General features: G+C 43.0%; 1 protein-coding gene across 1 annotated transcript; it reads right to left on the bottom strand.

Annotated features, from left to right (window-relative positions):
* Positions 1-658: 658 nt before the first annotated feature.
* LOC137616036 (glutathione S-transferase 1-like) lies at positions 659-11,410 on the bottom strand. Its single transcript, XM_068345714.1, has 3 exons — positions 11,378-11,410; positions 10,636-10,821; positions 659-971 (listed from the first exon to the last, which is right to left on the bottom strand). The coding sequence occupies exons 1-3, from the start codon at positions 11,408-11,410 to the stop codon at positions 663-665; spliced, it is 528 nt and encodes a 175-aa protein (XP_068201815.1). The 3' UTR covers positions 659-662.
* Positions 11,411-20,537: the final 9,127 nt, after the last annotated feature.

Raw genomic sequence — 20,537 nt, 5'->3', positions numbered from 1 at the left:
TTCTTTAACCCCATCTATCATTACTCAGTAAAGTGAACATAAACATATCAACCTGCAAGATGCATTAAATTAGTCTTTATGTAGTGCAAATCCTTGTAGCATCAAAAAGTCTGCTCTACTCTCCACAAGCCCATCCCCACATTAATATAATAATGCCTTGTCCTAGCCTTAAAATTCACACCTCCATAAACCCAGTGACAATATATTGAACATACTAAAATTTAGATAAAATTGGTATTATTAAATACATATATGTTCAAATGCAAAGCACACAATTTCTCAATGTATTTTTTATTAATTTAAACAATCACGTAGTGTTTCAACCATGTAACAACTAGTTAGTTAATTTAACACTTTAACACAAGGTAAAATTTCAAATTCATTCTGTAATCTTAATAGATATACTCATAAAAAGAAAACTCCATTAAATTTTTTAAAAGGCGAGGTTGAAAATTTGCAAAAGTAAATTTTTCTTTATCTTGTATTTTGGGATAAAAAAATAAACCCAAATTAATTTTCTAACAGACAAGATACATTACAATAGACCACAGCCCTTTCATTGAACTTCAGTAATAAGTTTCCCAGAACCTAACCTGACACAAAGGTTAAAAAATATACCATATTGTTTACATTTTAAAACTTATGCAAAATGGAGTAGTTTCTTATCCTAGTTTGGCTTTTGCCATTTTTCCAAATTCTTGAGCTCCTTGATCGTTTGCTTCATCGTAGCCAGGCATATTGGCTTTGCATCTTGCTAGCCATGCCACAACATTGGGATGCTTACTGAGATCAATGTCACATGCTTCAAATGTGGAAACAGAAGCCACAAGTGTGTGATCTGCCACAGTTATGTTGTTACCCACTGCATAGTCATGACCATCTAGGAAGCCATTGAGCCATCCCAAAGCTTCTTGGAGTTTTTCAAGCTTCTCTGGATCTGGTTTATCTGCACCTCGGAACATTACAGGATACTGTGAATTTGAACAAAAATATTAAATACTAAAATATATAATGAACTAATACTGTACTTTCAATTTTACAAATGTAATTTCAATCATTAAAGTTTTTTCCTTGTAACATACTTTCCTCCTGTTTTATTTAAATTTTCATTCCAATTGAAATATTTCCTAGTCATTTTTAAATTAAAATTTGTTCCTATAGGAATACAAACCATTCAATCTTTACTTATGTGGAGCAGAATAACAGTGAAGGTTGGCATACGGCAGTTTGTTTTGTAACCATCTGGCATGGTAAGTACTCTCGTCCACTGGGTAGCTACAGTCACCCTTCCAACTCGCTATACTCGATTGAATTTCAGCAGTCACATATGGCCGTTTATGTTTTGCAGTAATGTATACACATTTTTCCTTTAAGCTGTTTGCTTTTCATAATGCAGTCATGTCCGGGGATACTGCCCAAGACTTGCAGGACTTGTACGAGCAACATCGAAGCAGACCCTCGCCGGGTGTGTCCCAACGTGTACTCCAAGTCTTGTCTTGTGAATGGAAAGAGAGTGGCCATACTCCCCAGTGGTGGTGTTCGGAAGAAGGCTAAAAGGGATTCTTCCCCTTTGGGTTTTCTTCAAAGTCTAAAGGAAATCTAGGCATCATCCTCCTCCCAAAACTCTCCATTCCGACTCTTCCCTGTCATCTTCCTCTGGGCAAGTAGAGAGAGTTGCTTCCCATAGCAACGTGGCGTTACCTCCCCCTAAGTCGTTCCACTAATGATTCCTTTCTTCCTTAAAGGCTGAGCTTTCTCCTACCTGCTACACAAGATACACAATCCAAGCCAATCCAAACTCCCCACTGCAGCTGTATCACCTCTATATCTGCCTGATAACCCGAGATGTACGTCCAAGAAATGTTCCAGAGACCAAGTCCCTGCTGCTCCCCTTAAGGGGGAGTGGCAATGAAGTTGCACCCAACGATAAACGGCAGGATTTTAGGGTCAAACATCCTTTGTGGACGATTTTGATCAGGGAGAGGGCAAGTCAGATGAAGCAAGTGTTCTATGGCTGATGTTCCACCAACGGGCCTAAAAAAAACTGAGGAAAAAGTGGACCCCACGAAAATGCACATCAGTCTTAGCTGTGCAGCTCTCATCCTGGTAGCATACCCACTTTGTCATTGCTGTGGCCCACACTGAGAACACTTTAAAGATGAGAAATTAGAAGTTGCTGAGATCGTGCTCCTCTCACTTGCTTCAGACTCCAATAGTAAAGAAACAAATACTACTGAGTATCAAACACCAACCCTTCACCTTTACCTCTCAACCTAGCAGTAGCTACGCCAGCTCCAGGCTACTCCTCGGCTCTCTTTTCCATCTGTTTCCTTCAGCCAAGCAGAAGCTTTAGGCTTTGGGCACAGTTGACTTGTCCAATTTTAAGAAGGCCTTTAAAATCATCATCTATTCAGGATTGAAAGCAGTGGAGGACTGTACCCAATATTTCAACCATGTCCCATTGGCCAAATTGGGTACTAAAACGACGGGATGCGTTTGCGTTCACGGTTAAGTTTCACTGACCGGGAAACAGGAACGATCAAGCTTGTACTTAGCTGGAACATCATTTTTTTTTTTTTTCCCCCAACAGGATATACCCCTTGCTACGGAGAACTGGAGAGAGGAAACACAGGACTTCAGGATGCAGGGGCTGGTCTCTCTTCAGTCTAAACTTCAGGTACAACCAGGCTACCAGTAGGTTCGCATATATGTGCTGAAGATCCAGTCTATACGAAAGAAGCCAGCTCATCCCTTTCAATCCAGGCAAGGACAAGGTCAGCCTAGAGGAAGGGGGCCAGTGAAGAGGAAGAAATCACTGATAGGATGAAAAAGAGCCGCACCTCTTGACCTGTGACGAAAGCTTGCAGAGGAATTGGAGTGGGTGGCTCCACACTGGACCATCCACATCCCGCAGTCCAGGTACCACCTTCCCTACTCGATTAATTTTATTATTGCTCCAAGAAACATTGTGCTCTCCAAAGGGAGGTCCAGAAGATCAGAGAAGAAAGCTCGACAGAAGGTCAAGGACAAGAGCCCGTTTCTAAAGTAAACTGTGTCAAGAAAGTATCTGGAGGCTATAGTCCAGTCATCGTCCTCTCGGTTCTGAATATTTTGTTCACCAGGCAGACAAAGTTCAAGATGAAAATCAGCATCTCCAGTCGTTCAAACAGTAAGACTAGCGGGGGACTTCATGGTCATGCTGGATCTGAAAGACACTTACTTTCAGATCCTAATTCACCTGGCATCCAGGGGATTCCTGCATATGGTAGTAGATGGACAAGTGTACAAGTTCAAGGCATTCTGCTTCGGTCAGTCGATGCTGCCTCAGTTCTTTCAAGAGGGTCTTTGAACAGCTATCTTCTTGGGCCCACAATAACAGGATTTATTTACTAAACAGTATTTGGAGGACTGGCTGATCCTTACCAACTCTCTAGAGATTTTTCTGGACCACCAAAACAGGATTCTCAAGTTTTGTCAAGATCTGGGAATAGTGACTAATCTGCAGAAGCCTGTCATATCCCTAACACAGGTAAAAATTCAGCTGGCAGTAGAGAGACTGCAATAGGCAGAGGTCAATACCATCTCTCTCACAGTCCGGTCCTTCTGGGCAGGAGAAACATCTTACTGGATCAGCTGAGCAGGACTTACATCCCTAGCAGAGAATGGTCTTATAGTTCTCAGATAACGACAATAGTTTTGACTTTGTGGAATTCAAGCATTATCTGTTTGCCACCTTACTAAATGCAAACTCCCAGTATAATGTACTGCTCTCCAGTCCCAGACCCGGCATGGGATGGGCTAAATGCCTATGCTTTTCCGCTTCTGCCTACTGAGAAGAGTTCTCAACAGGGCAAGAGAAACCCTAACTCTCCCATTAACCCTAATACCCAGATGGGGCCTCACCAAGAGTGGGTTCCAGACCACCTGCAACTGATTGTGGAGTGTCCCAGGAAATCCCTTCCACATCGGCTGAAGCAGTCTCACGTAAAGATTTTCCACAGCACAGTACATTCCCTGCGTCTTCAGGAGGGGAAGTTATCCAGCATCTCCTCTCTGAAAGATGCTTTTTACAGGTAACTGCACGATAGATGTCTAGATACCTCTGAAAACCCTTGGCGTCTGTCTACCAGTCCAGGTGGGCTGTCTTCTGTGGTTGGTGCCATGGGAGGAATATCCATCTGCTCAAAGCCACTACTCCTGATAGTAAGTTTCCTGCTTTACCTCCATAAGGAGAAATCTCTTTCTGCGGTTCTATTGCTCAGCCTTGCGCCAATTAAAGATATTTCTTAGGAGACAATTTCTCTACTCCTACAAAACTTTGAGCAGGCTTGTTCTCCAGGAAAGGTTGCCCCACCAACTGGAACGTCAAAGTAACAAGTTCTTTGAAGAGAGCCTCATACGAACCTCCCAAGTCGCCTCTCGGATAAGGATCTTATCCTAAAGACTGTGTTCCTTCTTGCCACTTGCACAGGTTATGTTTTGAAATCACCCATTCTATGGGGCGAGGGATGTCTCTCTAGGTTTCATCCCTGGGTTTATTGCAAAAACCCTGAGTTCTGCTTCATGATCCAAAGTTTTCTTTCCAGGTGTCTAGTCTTCGAGAGATATCTGATGATCAGGATCAGTTTCTACCATGTCCTATCAGGGAGTTAAGGAGCTATCTTAAATGTACCAGAGTTACCAGACCTCTCCTACAGAACTGGTTCATGAACGCAGGGAAAACCAAGATGACGAGTACGAAGAACACCTTCCCTTTTGGTTAAGGGATGTTATTTCACAGTCCCGGGAAAACTCTGTAGCGGATTCTCGTAACAAGACTCGAGACATCATTGGCATTGCTGCCTCCATGGCCTTTAAGAAACCACGTTCATTGCCAATTACCAGAGGGATGCGACTCGCCAGTCCATGGAGACCTTTACACTAGGTCCTGTAGTAGCTGCTCAGCAGGTGGTCTCATCTTTGGCTCCTTAACAAAACCAGTATCTGCAGATAGAGGGCCGAGGCTGCGGTATATAATCTGGGATGAAAATGAAGTGACTAGCCTCCTTTTCCTTCCTATTTTCTCAGCACCACTTGGACTATTTGATAGGTAAGCTCACTTGTTTTCAGTTATTGTTTCAAACTTCCTTGAGTGCTCCCAACTTTCTTGCGTGGGGAAATGTGATGAACCAAGCAAACTTATTAATTCTTCGTTTCAATACAGTGTCGCTCTGAGTTCAGCACAGCCGAGTTCAGCTCTTATCTTGTCTTACCCTACTTGCATAGGCCATGATTAACATTAACTACTTCTGGGTTCATGAGGTGTAGAATTTCAGGTGGCTACATCTAATGTTAGGCCCGAAACTCCGATTAGTTTCCAGCCAGTTGGAAGAGGGGCTCCCTCCCTCCTAAGGATGTAACTCCATATGAGTAATGAATGAATGGTTTGTATTTGTAAAGAAAATTATAAATATTAAATATAACTTGTATTTTTCCTAACTATATAAACCTGAATACTTAGTCAAAATTTTCCTTCATCCCCAACCCTGATAAGTCCCAACTAAAATTTAATTGAGGTTAAGAGTGAGCTGGAAGGGTGGCTGTATCTGCCCAGCTGCTGATAGGGTAACCACCCTGCTGGCTGTTTACACCTCACTGAAAAGTTTAACTGCCGTATTCCAACCTTCACAGTTATTCTACTCCATATAAGGAAAGAACTTGGGAAAACTAAAAAAATATTTTAAATTCTGCCATATTTCCTCTATCATGACACACTATATGCATACTAGACATTTGCAAATCAACTATAAATTACCCAATGGAAGACTAACAAATTATTGCAATCCCTAAAATACCAACTATAAATTACACAATGAAAGTTACTAACAAAACCTAAGCCCTATCTTGATACAAGATATGAGTAGCAAGCAAGTAGGATACAACCATTTCAAGGACATTTTATTTAAAGGCTGAAAAGGCCTACAGGGGAGGGATAAAGTTCTTGCGTGTTAACACCCTTGGGGATTAGAGCCGATTTTTTTAAAGATTTTTTTTCAAACATTTTAACAACCATAACCTAAGCAATACCTGATCAATATTTCTCCAATACTTTAACACAAAAGGGCATATACAAGATTAAAAATTGCTAAATCTAGTCACTAAGGGGCCAATTTGCATTTCTCCTAGGTATAAAAAACCAGAGTCCTCTGAAATAGGAATGTCTTCAGCAACACTGGAGTAGCCATTGAACCTTTAACAAGGTAGTTGCTTAATGATAAGTGGCACAGGAGAAAAGCCCTCCCACCTACCTGTCACAAAGGGGCCACTATTATCCTTAGGCCTGGGATTGACAGGGGTGGTTGTGGTGAGAAAATTTAAGACAGTGGCGTGAGTGAAGTCCTGCCCACCGGCCTGTCACAATATAGCCAAGGTCGTCCTTAAGACTGGTATTTAACGGGTGGCTGAGGTGGTTAACTCAAAGAACTGTTTGAAATGTTCACTGTTCCTACATATATACAAACCCTTCATCCTTTAAAATAGGAATGCGTACTCACTGGCCGGAAGAAGCCCATTGCAACCAAACAAAAAGTTTTGTTTTTCTTTCCCAGGGACCTGTTTTAGGGTGCAATTGTATTCAGCCATGGCAGACGTTGGCGGGCGGACCAGGCGTCGAACTGTAGAGTGAAGGCGTGCACCAGAGGTATGTGGTCCGTGCGAATGACAGACCGTACCTTCCAAGAATTGGCGAAAGTGATCGACAGTCAAGTGCAACGACAGCAATTCACAGTCGAAGATAGAGTAGCCGGATTCTGCCTTGGACAGTTTTTCACTGAAGGCCAATGGGCAGGACGAGCCGTTAACCACCTGCTCGAATGCTGCACGAATAGAAACTTCACTGGAGAGGTGCATGTGGCACAGGAAAAGTTAAAGCAGCAGCGGTTGATAGGGCATTCTTTGCATTTCAGAAGGCCGGTTCTTGAAGGGGACCTCACTTCAGGCCTTTTGGCTTGTCCTTGAGTAGATAGAGGGACGAGAGTAGTGGCGATGGCTGGCAGGAAATGGTGATAGTAATCTATCATGCCCAAGAATTCTTGTGCTGCTTTGAAAGCCGAGGGCACGAGGAAGTTCTGCACTGTTACTACCTTCTCAGGGTGGGGATGGATTCCTTTAGGAGTGATTCCGTTCCCTAAAAATCCTTCATTGGCGCCAAAGGCTCACTTGTAGGAGGTCATGTAGGGGATGCCTGGGAGGGTATAGTGATCAGATTTTATCTGCAAGTTCAAACGCCTGTCATCCCCACACTAACGCAAGGAGATGGGTGAAGACTATGGGCTGGATACTTTTTGGTATAGGCCCATTTCTTCTATTTTGGTGCCTTTCTCTAATGGAGATCATCCCACGTGCTTCTTAAACAACTAAAACTCATATGTTTGCAGCAACTAGAAATCCTTGACCACAAGCAAATAAACGATGCTATTAGTGATATGGAAAACATTTCAGCCTGTATTATTCCTGGTATTTTTGCAATATTTATCTTTCCTTCATATTGCAAAATTGAAAATCTAGCTGCTCAGGATACCTTTCACTAATAATGCAGTTTCTGCAAAATTATTTTATTGTAACAGACATTTCTTGAATGACTTCACTTCTCATTGGAATCCTTAACCAAGTTTGTAAAGGATACCAATCACCCACACGCAAAAAAAAAAAAAAAAAAAAAAGGTTACTGCATAACTATTATCATAGAGATTGCTCATCATGTTATGGATGTCAGTCCTCCAAAATACTACTCATATACAGTACACTCCCTGGTCACTGAACATAGATGCTAGTGAACACAGAGTTGAAAAGTAGATTGTACATTACTGCTTGTAAATACTTTCCTACAAATATTTATATATTCATCACCATGATTTTGAAACTTTGAAATCCATATGAGAGTTCAATTAATGACTCAAATTGCATATGGGCACATTTTTCAGACCACTTATCTTGAGCATATTTTCTTAATTGATTCTCAGATTAGGGTAATTCTATCCAAATATGAACCTTTTCAGCAATTCTCTTGAGATACAGTGCCATCAGGTACAGTTCACAAGAGTTTCAAGCACCTAGCGAGCTGCTTTAAATTTTTCCAAGCAATTGCTGTGAAGCAAAAGTAAATACTATGTTTATTCCTATAAAATGAAGTAATGGCTGATAACTTTTAAGCCTTTGCTTGTGCTTAAGCATCTGTTCTAAGCATTTGCTACCATAAATACACACATTTTAATGGTTTGTAATACTAGTCATTGAACAACTTTTAGTCCCTAACATCAGACAAATTATTAATTCTCGATTAAAAACAGAAAAACTGTAAAACAACTCAACTAGCATGAAAAAGTTACTACATGGCAACACTTCTCCTTGTCTCACGCAAAGCAGCGAAGGGCGTCTGCAGCATTTCCCACACTGCTATGATTGAGAATGTATATGCCATTATAGTAGTAGTTATGGATGGCTGGATTGAGACCACCCTGTTCATGGCACTTTCCAACTTTATGCACTGAGATGAGATATAGCATTGTGGAATAACCACTGCGAATGCTTTAATTCCAATTGTACCTTTCCCTCTGTTGATTGTGATAGAGTAAGCTGTGGCCAATGGTTGTGTCCTCGAAATGTGCCACCTTCTAGACTTAGGATACCGAGAACATCCCTATCAAAGGGAGCAATACTCCCCTGTCCAGGTAGAAAAGGTGGAGAAGGCCCCTTAAGTTTCTCCAACAGCTGGCCAACAGAAAAAGTGGCCATGCTATGCATCTCTGCCCACCCTAGCTACAGGCAGTCAAGTCAAGTCACCTGGGTCTTGGCATGGTGAGGAGACCAGTCCGGAGCTCTCCTCTTACTACAAAAAAGAAAAATTTTGTTTAAAGTCCTATGGAACTTCTTACTACTGGCCTTCCTGGACAACTATGTCTACTACAAACAATTACAGAGATTTGTCAAAATCGTAAGAAAAGTAAGTTAGGTTCACACAACTGCATATCCTTACTCTCAATTACCTAGGAGTTGGTGTTTAGTCTAAAAGGACTTATCACCTTGTACCAGTCAAACAGCATTCCCTGTTCCACCAGTCGAACTTATTTGATCGAATGTAACAGTCAATATGATCCATAGCAGCAAGAGGTATAAATGATACCCATATTGGCATACCGTATGGTGTTGGAGATCAGTCCGAGATAAGGCCTTACATCTGCAACTGATGAAACAGCAGTGCTGTCAAACTAGGTTCACAATCACCAACAGACCTTGAAGGTAACGGCCAATACATGAACTCTGTATTGGCACGAGGGAGTCAAGTGAACGATATCCCTATTTGGTTATCGTCAATACTGGATATCAGCCAGGTAGGAAGGTTCACCAGTAAATGAAAACCAGCAGTGGCTGTAATATGAAGGCTCAATTGTAAACCGAAGCTAAAGGTACTGGTTGGCAGTCGAGTTCCACATCTCACAAATCATACACCAGGTTAAGTAAATATCCTACATATTCCTATAGCCATGGGAAAAGTGGGACCGTTTACATGCTCAGGGCGCAACAGTACTAATTGTTACACCATCTCACACCCACTTGACTGACCACAAAGGTACCAGTTTGCAGGTGAGTGTAGTCTCTTTTAAAAGGAAAGCAATCACTAGTCCCAAGGAACTTTTTAGTTAAAGGCTTTTCTCGGATCATCATCTTTGTTGCTGTCTTCTCAAGGAAGATTGCCCGACAAAGAGAATGGAGAAGTGACTGGTATGGGAGAGAGATGGCTTTAGTCCCATGGAACTTTTATCTAAAGGCATTCTCCTCAACTATCTTTTCTTTTTCTCAACTTCCCCAGGAAAAAATGCTCAACATAGGGAATGGAGAAGAAGATACTTCTGAACTTTCCTTATCCTTGCCAACCATTCTTCCCTGTTGTTATAATCAGGGTCTGGGTGACCAACAATGACTTTAGTCATTTTAAGGAAGAAGCCCTCCACCACAACACAAACTAGTACCGTATAAAAAGGGGTTTGTCTAAAGGGGATTACTCAGAACCCTCACATACACTCTAATACAGTGATCACCATCCAGGGAACATTATTAATGCCAAGCAAGCCTACCAAATGCATAATTTCCACACGGAAATGCAGTACACACAAGACCCTGATATGAGCAACTTTCTCCAGAGAAGGGAAACTAAATGAGAAAAGTTACAGTACACTTACGAGTTCATCGTATTCCCGATTGAAAAAAAAAAAAAAAACTGCCGAGTCACCCCTTCACAAAGGTACATATCACATGGTGTTTAAAGGGCTGTATCCTCATAGGTTAAATTCACTTCACCAAATGCTCACCTTTCAGTAGGCTTCCACCTACTAGTAAGCATGTTAAAAAAAAACTTATGTAAGAAAAAGTCAAATAGTTGAGAAATGAGCACGACACCTGCCCCCCCCCCCCCCACAAAAACAACAGCGACTTTCCTGAGACTTCTTCCTTGGGTCATGTCGTTAACCGACTAATTTATCAATGATTCAATGGCTGTTCCAGTGTCAATGAATATATATATATATCTTCATCAACACAAACTTAAGATTTATATATGCAGAGGATGATACTGTATTAGGAATCGAGTTTTGTACTCACCACATATTCTCCAAACCTGAAGTATAGAGTACCCATATCAAAGTACATCAGACGATCAATGGAAGCTCGGGTCTTCAAGTCAGCTGGGTAGAGCGAATCGTTTTTACCGTACTTTGATGCCACATAGGCACAGATGGGTCGGCTGAAGGTAAAAATAAAATGCTTAATGAAAATCGACAAACATTGCTGGTTGACACAGCTTTATTTCCCATGTAATAGTTCTTACCGCAAATTCAAGCTCTATTTGGTTATATTAAATTAGATCTTACTTAAAAATGTGGACATCAAGTACAAAATAAACAAATACAGCACTGTATAACAGACTAGTTAGCAAAACATACATGACATAAGCATACCGAACACTCCTTGCTGCTAAACATTAATCCTAATAGTATTGATTAACACCAATCACTTCTCATTGTGATTCCAAATACTACTAAACATTAATCTTGATAGCATTTATTAACCCTTTTACCCCCAGGCTATTTGGAACTTTCCAACCCTTAACCCCCAGGGGTTATTTTTTATTCAAGCACATTTTGCAGTAAATATTTTTCAAATTGCTCTAACAGCCTTAATTTTCACCATAGAGAGGTCAGGTTGGTCTCATTCTCTTGGAAAATGCCTGAAATTTCTCAAAAAAATATCAAAAAAATAAAGAAAAAATTGTAAATAGCAGTTTTTTTGCAAGGACATACCGGTACGTCCATGGGGGTAAAGGGATGTGTTTTGTGAAACGTACCAGTACATCCTTTGGAGGTAAAAGGGTTAACATGCGACAAAAAATAAACTTCTGGTTAAAAGCATTGTTTGGTCGCTGAAGCTATCACCATTATTAATTATGGGCGATTAAAATTTGAAAGACGTGTGCAGGTACAAATGGAAAATTACTTAGAAGGATCATAAAAAGTGCCCTCAAAATTTTATCACATATGACGAGTAATTGAATTCATTACTGCAATTCAAAGAGTAAATTACACATTCTTTATCTCTTCCTTACCTACCATGCAATTAAAAACCCTAAAAAATTCATTCTATCACGGAAAAATATAATCAACAATTCAAGAACAGTTGTAAGTAACATACAGTACTGTATTCCAAAAGGAATAACATATGGTCCAATATGAAAAGCATTGCTGGACATAATTTGAAAATACAACAAATGTAGCTACAGTATTTGCTTCATTTCTACTGGACTGGTAAAGAGATTTGATAGTTATCTTAAGAATTAAAACATGGACTCTCAGCTATTTCTGTAATCAATTCCAACTTATAACCAGATATCGTATTATTCAAGAGCTGATTCTGACTATTCCAAAAAATAATTCCTACTTTTCAATCATGGTCAATCTGCATTAATTAAAAAATTTTACTCTTGCCATGTACATCATAACCTATTAGTCCACTCATGGGGCATCCTAAAAACACAAACCCACATTAGCAGAACCACTAACTCCATGATGTTAGTTCTAAGAACAAAAAAAAATTTCCAAAGATGATAAAACAAGGTAGTCTCACACTAATGTCTGCTTATATCTCTTAACCCTTTTACCCCCAAAGGACATACTGGTACGTTTCACAAAACTCATCCCTTTACCCCCATGGACGTACCGGTACGTCCTTGCAAAAAAAAAAAAAAAAGCGCTATAAACTTTTTTTTTCATATTTTTTATTTTTTTTTTTTTTTTGAGAAAATTCAGGCATTTTCCAAGAGAATGAGACCAACCTGACCTCTCTATGACCAAAATTAAGGCTGTTAGAGCAATTTAAAAAAAATATACTGCAAAATGTGCTGGGGAAAAAATAACCCCTTGGGAGTTAAGAGTTGGAAATTTCCAAAGAGCCTGGGGGCATAAGGGTTAAAAATGGGAAAGGAATGACAGGAAGAGCCTTTCTATAATGCCTGTTCCAAAATGTTATTTTTATTAATAAAATAAATTTTTGAATATACTTACCCGGTGATCATATAAGCTGTCAGCTCTGCTGCCCGACAGAAAAACCTAAGGACAAAATACGCCAGCGATCGCTATACAGGTGGGGGTGTACATCAACGGCGCCATCTGTCGAGCAGGTACTCAAGTACTCCATGTAAACACAGAACCAATTTTCTCCTCGGTCCACTGGGTCTCTATTGGGGAGGAAGGGAGGGTCCTTTAATATATGATCACCGGGTAAGTATATTCAAAAATTTATTTTATTAATAAAAATAACATTTTTCAATATTAAACTTAGCCGGTGATCATATAAGTTGATTCACACCCAGGGGGGTGGGTAGAGACCAGCATTACATGTTTACATTATTAAGAGCTAAGTATTTTGTATTTCATTTTAGCAGTTATTCAAAATAACAAACATAAAATAAATAAGTACCTGGTAAGGAAGTCGACTTGAACAATTACTCTGCCTTTTTAAGTACGTCTTCCTTACTGAGCCTCGCGATCCTCATAGGATGCTGTGCGACTCCTAGGAGCTGAAGTATCAAGGGTTGCAACCCATACTAAAGGACCTCATCAAAACCTCTAATCTAGGCGCTTCTCAAGAAAAGAATTTGACCACCCGCCAAATCAATCAGGATGCGAAAGGCTTCTTAGCCTTCCGGACAACCCAAAAACAACAATAAAAAACATTTCAAGAGAAAGATTAAAAAAGGTTAAGGAATTAGGGGAATGTAGTGGTTGAGCCCTCACCCACTACTGCACTCGCTGCTACGAATGGTCCCAGGGTGTAGCAGTTCTCGTAAAGAGACTGGACATCTTTAAGATAAAAAGACGCGAACACTGACTTGCTTCTCCAATAGGTTGCGTCCATTATACTCTGCAGAGATCTGTTTTGTTTGAAGGCCACTGAAGTTGCGACAGCTCTAACTTCATGTGTCCTTACCTTCAGCAAAGCATGGTCTTCCTCATTCAGATGGGAATGAGCTTCTTGTATCAACAGTCTAATATAATAGGAAACTGCATTCTTCGACATAGGTAAAGAAGGTTTCTTAATAGCACACCATAAAGCTTCTGACTGTCCTCGTAAAGGTTTAGTTCGTTTTAAATAGAACTTAAGAGCTCTAACAGGGCACAAGACTCTTTCTAGTTCATTTCCAACCAAATTAGAAAGGCTTGGAATATCGAACGATTTCGGCCAAGGACGAGAAGGTAGTTCGTTTTTGGCTAGAAAACCAAGCTGCAAAGAACATGTAGCCGTTTCAGATGAAAATCCGATGTTCCTGCTGAAGGCGTGTATCTCACTGACTCTTTTAGCTGTAGCTAAGCAGACGAGGAAAAGAGTCTTTAAAGTGAGATCTTTAAAGGAGGCTGATTGTAGCGGCTCGAACCTTTCTGACATAAGGAATCTTAGTACCACGTCTAAATTCCAACCTGGTGTGGCCAAACGACGCTCCTTCGAGGTCTCAAAAGACTTAAGGAGGTCCTGTAGATCTTTGTTGTTGGAAAGATCTAAGCCTCTGTGACGGAAGACTGCTGCCAACATGCTTCTGTAACCCTTGATCGTGGGAGCTGAAAGAGATCTTTCCTTCCTCAGATATAAAAGGAAGTCAGCTATTTGAGTTACAGAGGTACTGGTTGAGGATACTGATACCGACTTGCACCAGCTTCGGAAGACTTCCCACTTCGACTGGTAGACTAAGAGTGGATGTCCTCCTTGCTCTAGCAATCGCCCTGGCTGCCTCCTTCGAAAAGCCTCTAGCTCTTGAGTGTCTTTCGATAGTCTGAAGGCAGTCAGACGAAGAGCGTGGAGGCTTGGGTGTACCTTCTTTACGTGTGGCTGACGTAGAAGGTCCACTCTTAGCGGAAGTGTTCTGGGAATGTCCACTAGCCATTGCAGTACCTCGGTGAACCATTCTCTCGCGGGCCAGAGGGGAGCAACCAACGTCAACCTTGTCCCTTCGTGAGAGGCGAACTTCTGCAGTACCTTGTTGACAATCTTGAACGGGGGGAATGCATAAAGGTCTAGATGGGACCAATCCAGTAGAAAGGCATCTATGTGAACTGCTGCTGGGTCCGGGATTGGCGAGCAATAATTTGGGAGCCTCTTGGTCATTGAGGTTGCAAAGAGATCTATGGTAGGTTGGCCCCATGTGGCCCAAAGTCTCTTGCATACATTCTTGTGAAGGGTCCATTCTGTTGGGATGATTTGACCCTTCCGACTGAGGCGGTCCGCCATGACATTCATGTTGCCTTGAATGAACCTCGTTACTAGAGACAGGTTTAGATCTCTTGACCAGGTGAGGAGGTCCCTTGCGATCTCGTACAACTTCAGAGAATGGGTCCCTCCTTGCTTGGAGATGTACGCCAAGGACGTGGTGTTGTCGGAGTTCACCTCCACCACCTTGCCTAGAAGGAGGGACTTGAAGCTTTTCAAGGCCAGATGAACTGCCAGTAGCTCCTTGCAGTTGATATGTAACTCTCTTTGCTCCGCGTTCCAGGTGCCCGAGCATTCCCGACCGTCTAATGTCGCACCCCAGCCCGTGTCCGATGCGTCCGAGAAGAGAACGTGGTTGGGGGTCTGAACAGTCAGTGGCAGACCCTCTCTGAGGTTGATGTTGTCCTTCCACCAGGTCAGTGATGACTTCATCTTCTCGGAAATAGGGATCGAGACCGCTTCTAGCGTCTTGTCCTTTCTCCAGTGAACAGCCAGGTGAAATTGAAGGGGACGGAGGTGCAGTCTCCCTAACGCAATGAACTAGTCCAGTGATGAAAGCGTCCCTATCAGACTCATCCACTGTCTGACTGAACATCGGTCCTTCATTAGCATGTTCTGGATGCATCCTTGGGCTTGACTTATTCTGGGGGCCGACGGAAAAGCCCGAAAAGCTTGACTGTGAATCTCCATCCCTAGGTACACTATAGTTTGGGATGGGACCAGTTGGGACTTTTCCATATTGACCAGGAGACCCAATTCCTTGGTCAGATCTAGAGTCCACTTTAGATTCTCCAGACAGCGACGACTGGACGAAGCTCTTAAAAGCCAGTCGTCCAAATAGAGGGAGGCTCTGATGTCTGCTAAATGCAGGAATTTGGCAATATTCCTCATCAGTTTCGTAAAGACAAGAGGCGCCGTGCTTAGGCCAAAGCACAGGGCTTGAAATTGGTAGACAACCTTCCCGTAAACGAACCTTAGAAAAGGTTGGGAATCTGGGTGGATGGGGACGTGAAAGTAAGCGTCCTTGAGGTCTAAAGAGACCATCCAGTCTTCCTTCCTGACCGCTGCTAGAACAGACTTTGCCGTCTCCATGGCGAACGTCTGCTTGGTGACAAAGACATTCAGAGCACTGACGTCTAGCACCGGTCTCCACCCTCCTGTCTTCTTTACCACTAAGAAGAGACGGTTGTAGAAGCCCGGGGATTGATGGTCCCGGACTTTGACTACCGCTCCCTTTTCTAGTAAGAGAGACACCTCTTGCTTCAAAGCTAGTCGCTTGTCCTCCTCTCTGTACCTGGGAGAGAGGTCGATGGGAGTCGTTGCTAGAGGGGGCTTGCGCAAGAATGGGATCTTGTACCCCTCTCTGAGCAACTTCACAGATTGTGCATCTGCACCCCTGTTCTCCCAGGACTGCCAGTAGTTCTTGAGTCTGGCTCCCACTGCTGTCTGAAGAATGTGGCAGTCAGACTCTGCCTCTAAAGGACTTGGTACCTTTCTTCTTGCTCCCACGTTTCCCTTCGGCACGAGCACCTCCTCTGCTGGAGGCTCTGCCACGAAAGGGCGGAATGAATCTTGACGCTGGAGTATCCATCCTGGGTCTAGACACGGAAGGCAAAGGGGTGGCTTTGCGTGCAGATGACGCAACCAGGTCATGCGTGTCTTTTTGAATCAAGGAGGCAGCAATCTCCTTGATCAACTCCTCTGGGAAAAGGCACTTCGAGAGAGGGGCAAACATAAGCTCCGACCTCTGACATTGAGTTACTCCAGCTGACAAGAAGGAGCAAAGGTTTTCCTCGTTTCTTGAGGACCCCGGAAACGAACGAAGCCGCAAGCTCACTGGAACCGTCCCGTATGGCCTTGTCCATGCAGGACATAATGAGCATGGAAGTTTCCTTGTCAGAAGGGGAGGTCTTCCTGCTCAACGCTCCCAAACACCAGTCCAAAAAGTTAAACACTTCGAACGCTCTGAATACTCCTTTCATCAGATGATCTAAATCTGAAGGAGTCCAACAAATCTTGGAGCGTCTCATTGCCAGCCTGCGGGGAGAGTCTACTAGACTTGAGAAGTCGCCCTGGGCAGAGGCAGGAACTCCCAAGCCGAGAACTTCTCCCGTGGCATACCAGACGCTCGATCTGGAAGCGAGTTTCGCAGGGGGAAACAAGAATGCTGTCTTCCCCAGGTGCTTTTTGGACTGCATCCAATCTCCCAACACCCTTAAAGCTCTCTTGGACGAGCGGGCGAGGACGAGCTTCGTAAAGGCAGGCGCGGATGACTGCGTGCCTAAAGCGAACTCAGATGGAGGTGAGCGTGGGGCCGCAGAAACAAACTGATCTGGATACAAGTCCTTGAACAGTGCAAGTACTTTCCTAAAGTCCAGAGAGGGAGGCGTGGTCTTGGGTTCGTCGATGTCCGTGTGCGGGTCGTCAAGGTGTGCAGCGTCGTCATCATCAGACAGTCCATCGTCTGAATGCTGAAGAGGAAGCGGCAAAGGAGTAGGCATTGGCTGGTCAGCTGAGTCCGGCAGCACGGGTGCATGCGTGACTGCACTGGACGCAACGTCATGGAACTGTTGGTCAGTCTGAGAGCAGGTAACAACCATAGCTGCGCGGGGGCGCAAAGCGTCTACTCCCGACTGTATAGACTGCTGTGGGCGAGTAGGGGTAACCACAGTGGGTTGCGGAGGTTGACGCACCGCGTCAAAACAAAACAACTTAGGTGGTTGTTGTTGTAACTCGCGAACGTCAACGGAGGGTTCCGTGCGTCGGCGAACGTCAACATGCGGCTGGCAGGGTACAGTGCGCATGGGTGGCGGGACTCTCACAGCTGGAGTGCGGGAGAAGGTAGCCTCAGCGTCAACTGGACGCACAACCGTGGTTGGTTGTAGGCTAACGGGTGCAGCGTCAACCTTCTCCGCACGAAAGTCCTGCATTAACGATGACAACTGAGTCTGCATGGTCTGCAGCAAAGCCCACTTAGGGTCTACAGTAGCAGGTGCGGCAACAGACGGTGTTACTGCCTGTTGCGGCACCGCTTTGCCTCTCTTAGGAGGTGTGCAGTCATCTGAAGACTGCAGCGAGTCCGAACTGACCCAGTGGCTACAACTGGGCCGTTGGACTTGCGCGGAAGGGACCTTGCGTTTGAGAGGTCGTGAGACCTTGGTCCATTGTTTCTGCCGAGAAACATCTTCCGCAGACGAGGAATAAATGGGCTCTCTCGTCTTCTTGTGGGTGGGGCGATCTTGGCAAGATACGTCCGAAACCACGGAGGGAACGTCTGTCCGCTGATTATAGCCTGTCGAACCCTTTGGTCGTACGACATTGCTTCTCCCCTGGGCTTGGGAGCTTGCAAGAGGTCCCGGACTGGGAGGACGACAGGCACGAACAGACGCACCCTCAAGCGCAACACTAACACTTTTCACAACACTTCCACTCACTAGGTCACTACCCACTGCACTCTTACCCTTCAACTCCCTGACGTCTGCCATGAGTTGGTTACGGTCACTCGCCAATGACTCGACTCTCTCACCCAGAGCCTGGATGGCACGCATCATATCTGCCATCGAAGGTTGTTGAGTGCTAGAAGGGGGATCAGGAGCAACCACTACAGGGGAAGGAATAGGTTGTGGGGCATGGGGAGAGGAAAAATCAACTGAGCGAGATGAACTCCTCCTGACTCTCTCTCTCTCTAGCCTACGTGAATATTTAAGGAATTCGAGAAAATCGAATTCCGAATTCCGAAAGCCCAACGCATTCCTCACACTGATCTTCCCATTGACAGGATTTACCCCGACAATTGGAACAAATGGTGTGCGGATCGATAGAGGCCTTCGGAAGACGCCTTGAACAGTCCCTAGCACTACTCTTCCTGTATTTAGGGACTTGAGAAGGGTCAGCCATCTTGAATTAGTCAAAGGGGAAATTCAAAATCTATCCAAGTCGTCAACAAATAATCCAAAATTCAATCAAAGAATGCAAGGGAGTATTGAAGATAACCTCTGCAAAGCGAAAGCTAAAAACTAGAAATGAGTACTTCACAAAAATCTGTGAAAATCAATCCAGTAAGCAACAGCGTATTTAGTAGGTCTTGCCGGTGGCACGACAGAGAGAAAATTGGTTCTGTGTTTACATGAAGTACTTGAGTACCTGCTCGACAGATGGCGCCGTTGATGTACACCCCCACCTGTATAGCGATCGCTGGCGTATTTTGTCCTTAGGTTTTTCTGTCGGGCAGCAGAGCAGACAGCTTATATGATCACCGGCTAAGTTTAATATTGAAAAATAATTATTTACTATCTATATTAATTTGTTGATCCTAATGGTAGTAGGCAAGATACACAAAAGGAATTCACTCTATGGAAATTTAAAACATCCCTTACAAAAGTGGTCAACACAAAGCAGTACTTTTATGTAAGCATGAAGTCCCCACATAGAAATAAGGTATAGACAAAAATTCAGTTTTAAAACTATTGGATTGACCAATTCTAAATTGGAACCAAACATTGAAAAAATTACATACTGTAGCGATCAGTAAAACTATGGAAAGCAGACTAATTTCTGACCCCCTAAAAAAGATGGTATTAATAACTTTCAGCCATCACTATGGGTAATGAAATAATGGATAAGCTGGGAAATACCGGTAATTTACAATTAAAATTGAATAGGACTAGAGCAATAATCTTTAAATTATTTTAGAACAAAAAAATATATCAGAACTAAGTTTTTAAAAATGCACAGCAAATACTGCAATACTCTACATTCAAATAGAATAACTTGGGCAACTGCTCTGCTGGAATAATTAAATGATAACCTTCAAAGACTAATACAGTATTCATGTCATGAGCTCGTCAAGACTTGCATATAAAGTAAGTACATAAAATATTACATTGCATCACATACAATTTCCTGACTAGCATTCATCACAACTTGCAACATTTAGTTTGAGTACACACGGCCAGCTGTACATTACCCATTATTCACTGCTTAATATAGTACAGTATTAATTTAATTGTTGTTCAGTAATACTGTAAACACACATTTAACATTACTAAGACTAAATTTATGTATCTTTAATAAAAAAAAAATTGAAAAAAAAAAATAGGCAATGAAAAATGGAAAACTCTCGCAACTGGAATATAATGCATTACTTCTCAATAATTAGGATATTACACACACACACACACACACACACACACACCACACACACACACAGAGAGAGAGAGAGAGGAGGAGAGAGAGAGAGAGAGAGACAGAGAGAGAGAGAGAGACAGAGAGAGAGAGAGAGACAGAGAGAGAAGAGAGAGACAGAGAGAGAGAGAGACAGAGAGAGAGAGAGAGAGAGACCAGAGAGAGACAGAGAGAGAGACAGAGAGAGACAGGATAGAGAGAGAGAGAGACAGAGAGAGAGAGAGAGAGACAGAGAGAGAGAGAGAGAGGACAGATGAGAGAGAGAGAGAGACAGAGAGAGAGAGAGAGAGAGAGAGACAAGAGAGAGAGAGACGAGAGAGAAGAGAGAGAGACAGAGAGAGAGAGAGGACAGAGATAGAGAGACAGAGAGAGAGAGAGACAGAGAGAGAGAGAGACAGAGAGAGAGAGAGAGAGAGGAACGAGAGAGAGAGAGAGAGAGAGAGACAGAGAGAGAGAGAGAGAGAGAGAGAGAGACAGAGAGAGAGAGAGAGAGACAGAGAGAGAGAGAGAGACAGAGAGAGAGAGAGAGAGAGAGAGACAAGTTGTTTGTTGTTGAGAGAGACAGC

The sequence above is a fragment of the Palaemon carinicauda genome, chromosome 22 (genome assembly GCF_036898095.1).
Source record: "Palaemon carinicauda isolate YSFRI2023 chromosome 22, ASM3689809v2, whole genome shotgun sequence".
Lineage (NCBI taxonomy): Eukaryota > Metazoa > Arthropoda > Malacostraca > Decapoda > Palaemonidae > Palaemon > Palaemon carinicauda.
Note: the sequence above shows the minus strand (reverse complement) of the source record. Positions and strands in the feature narration are given on the sequence as shown.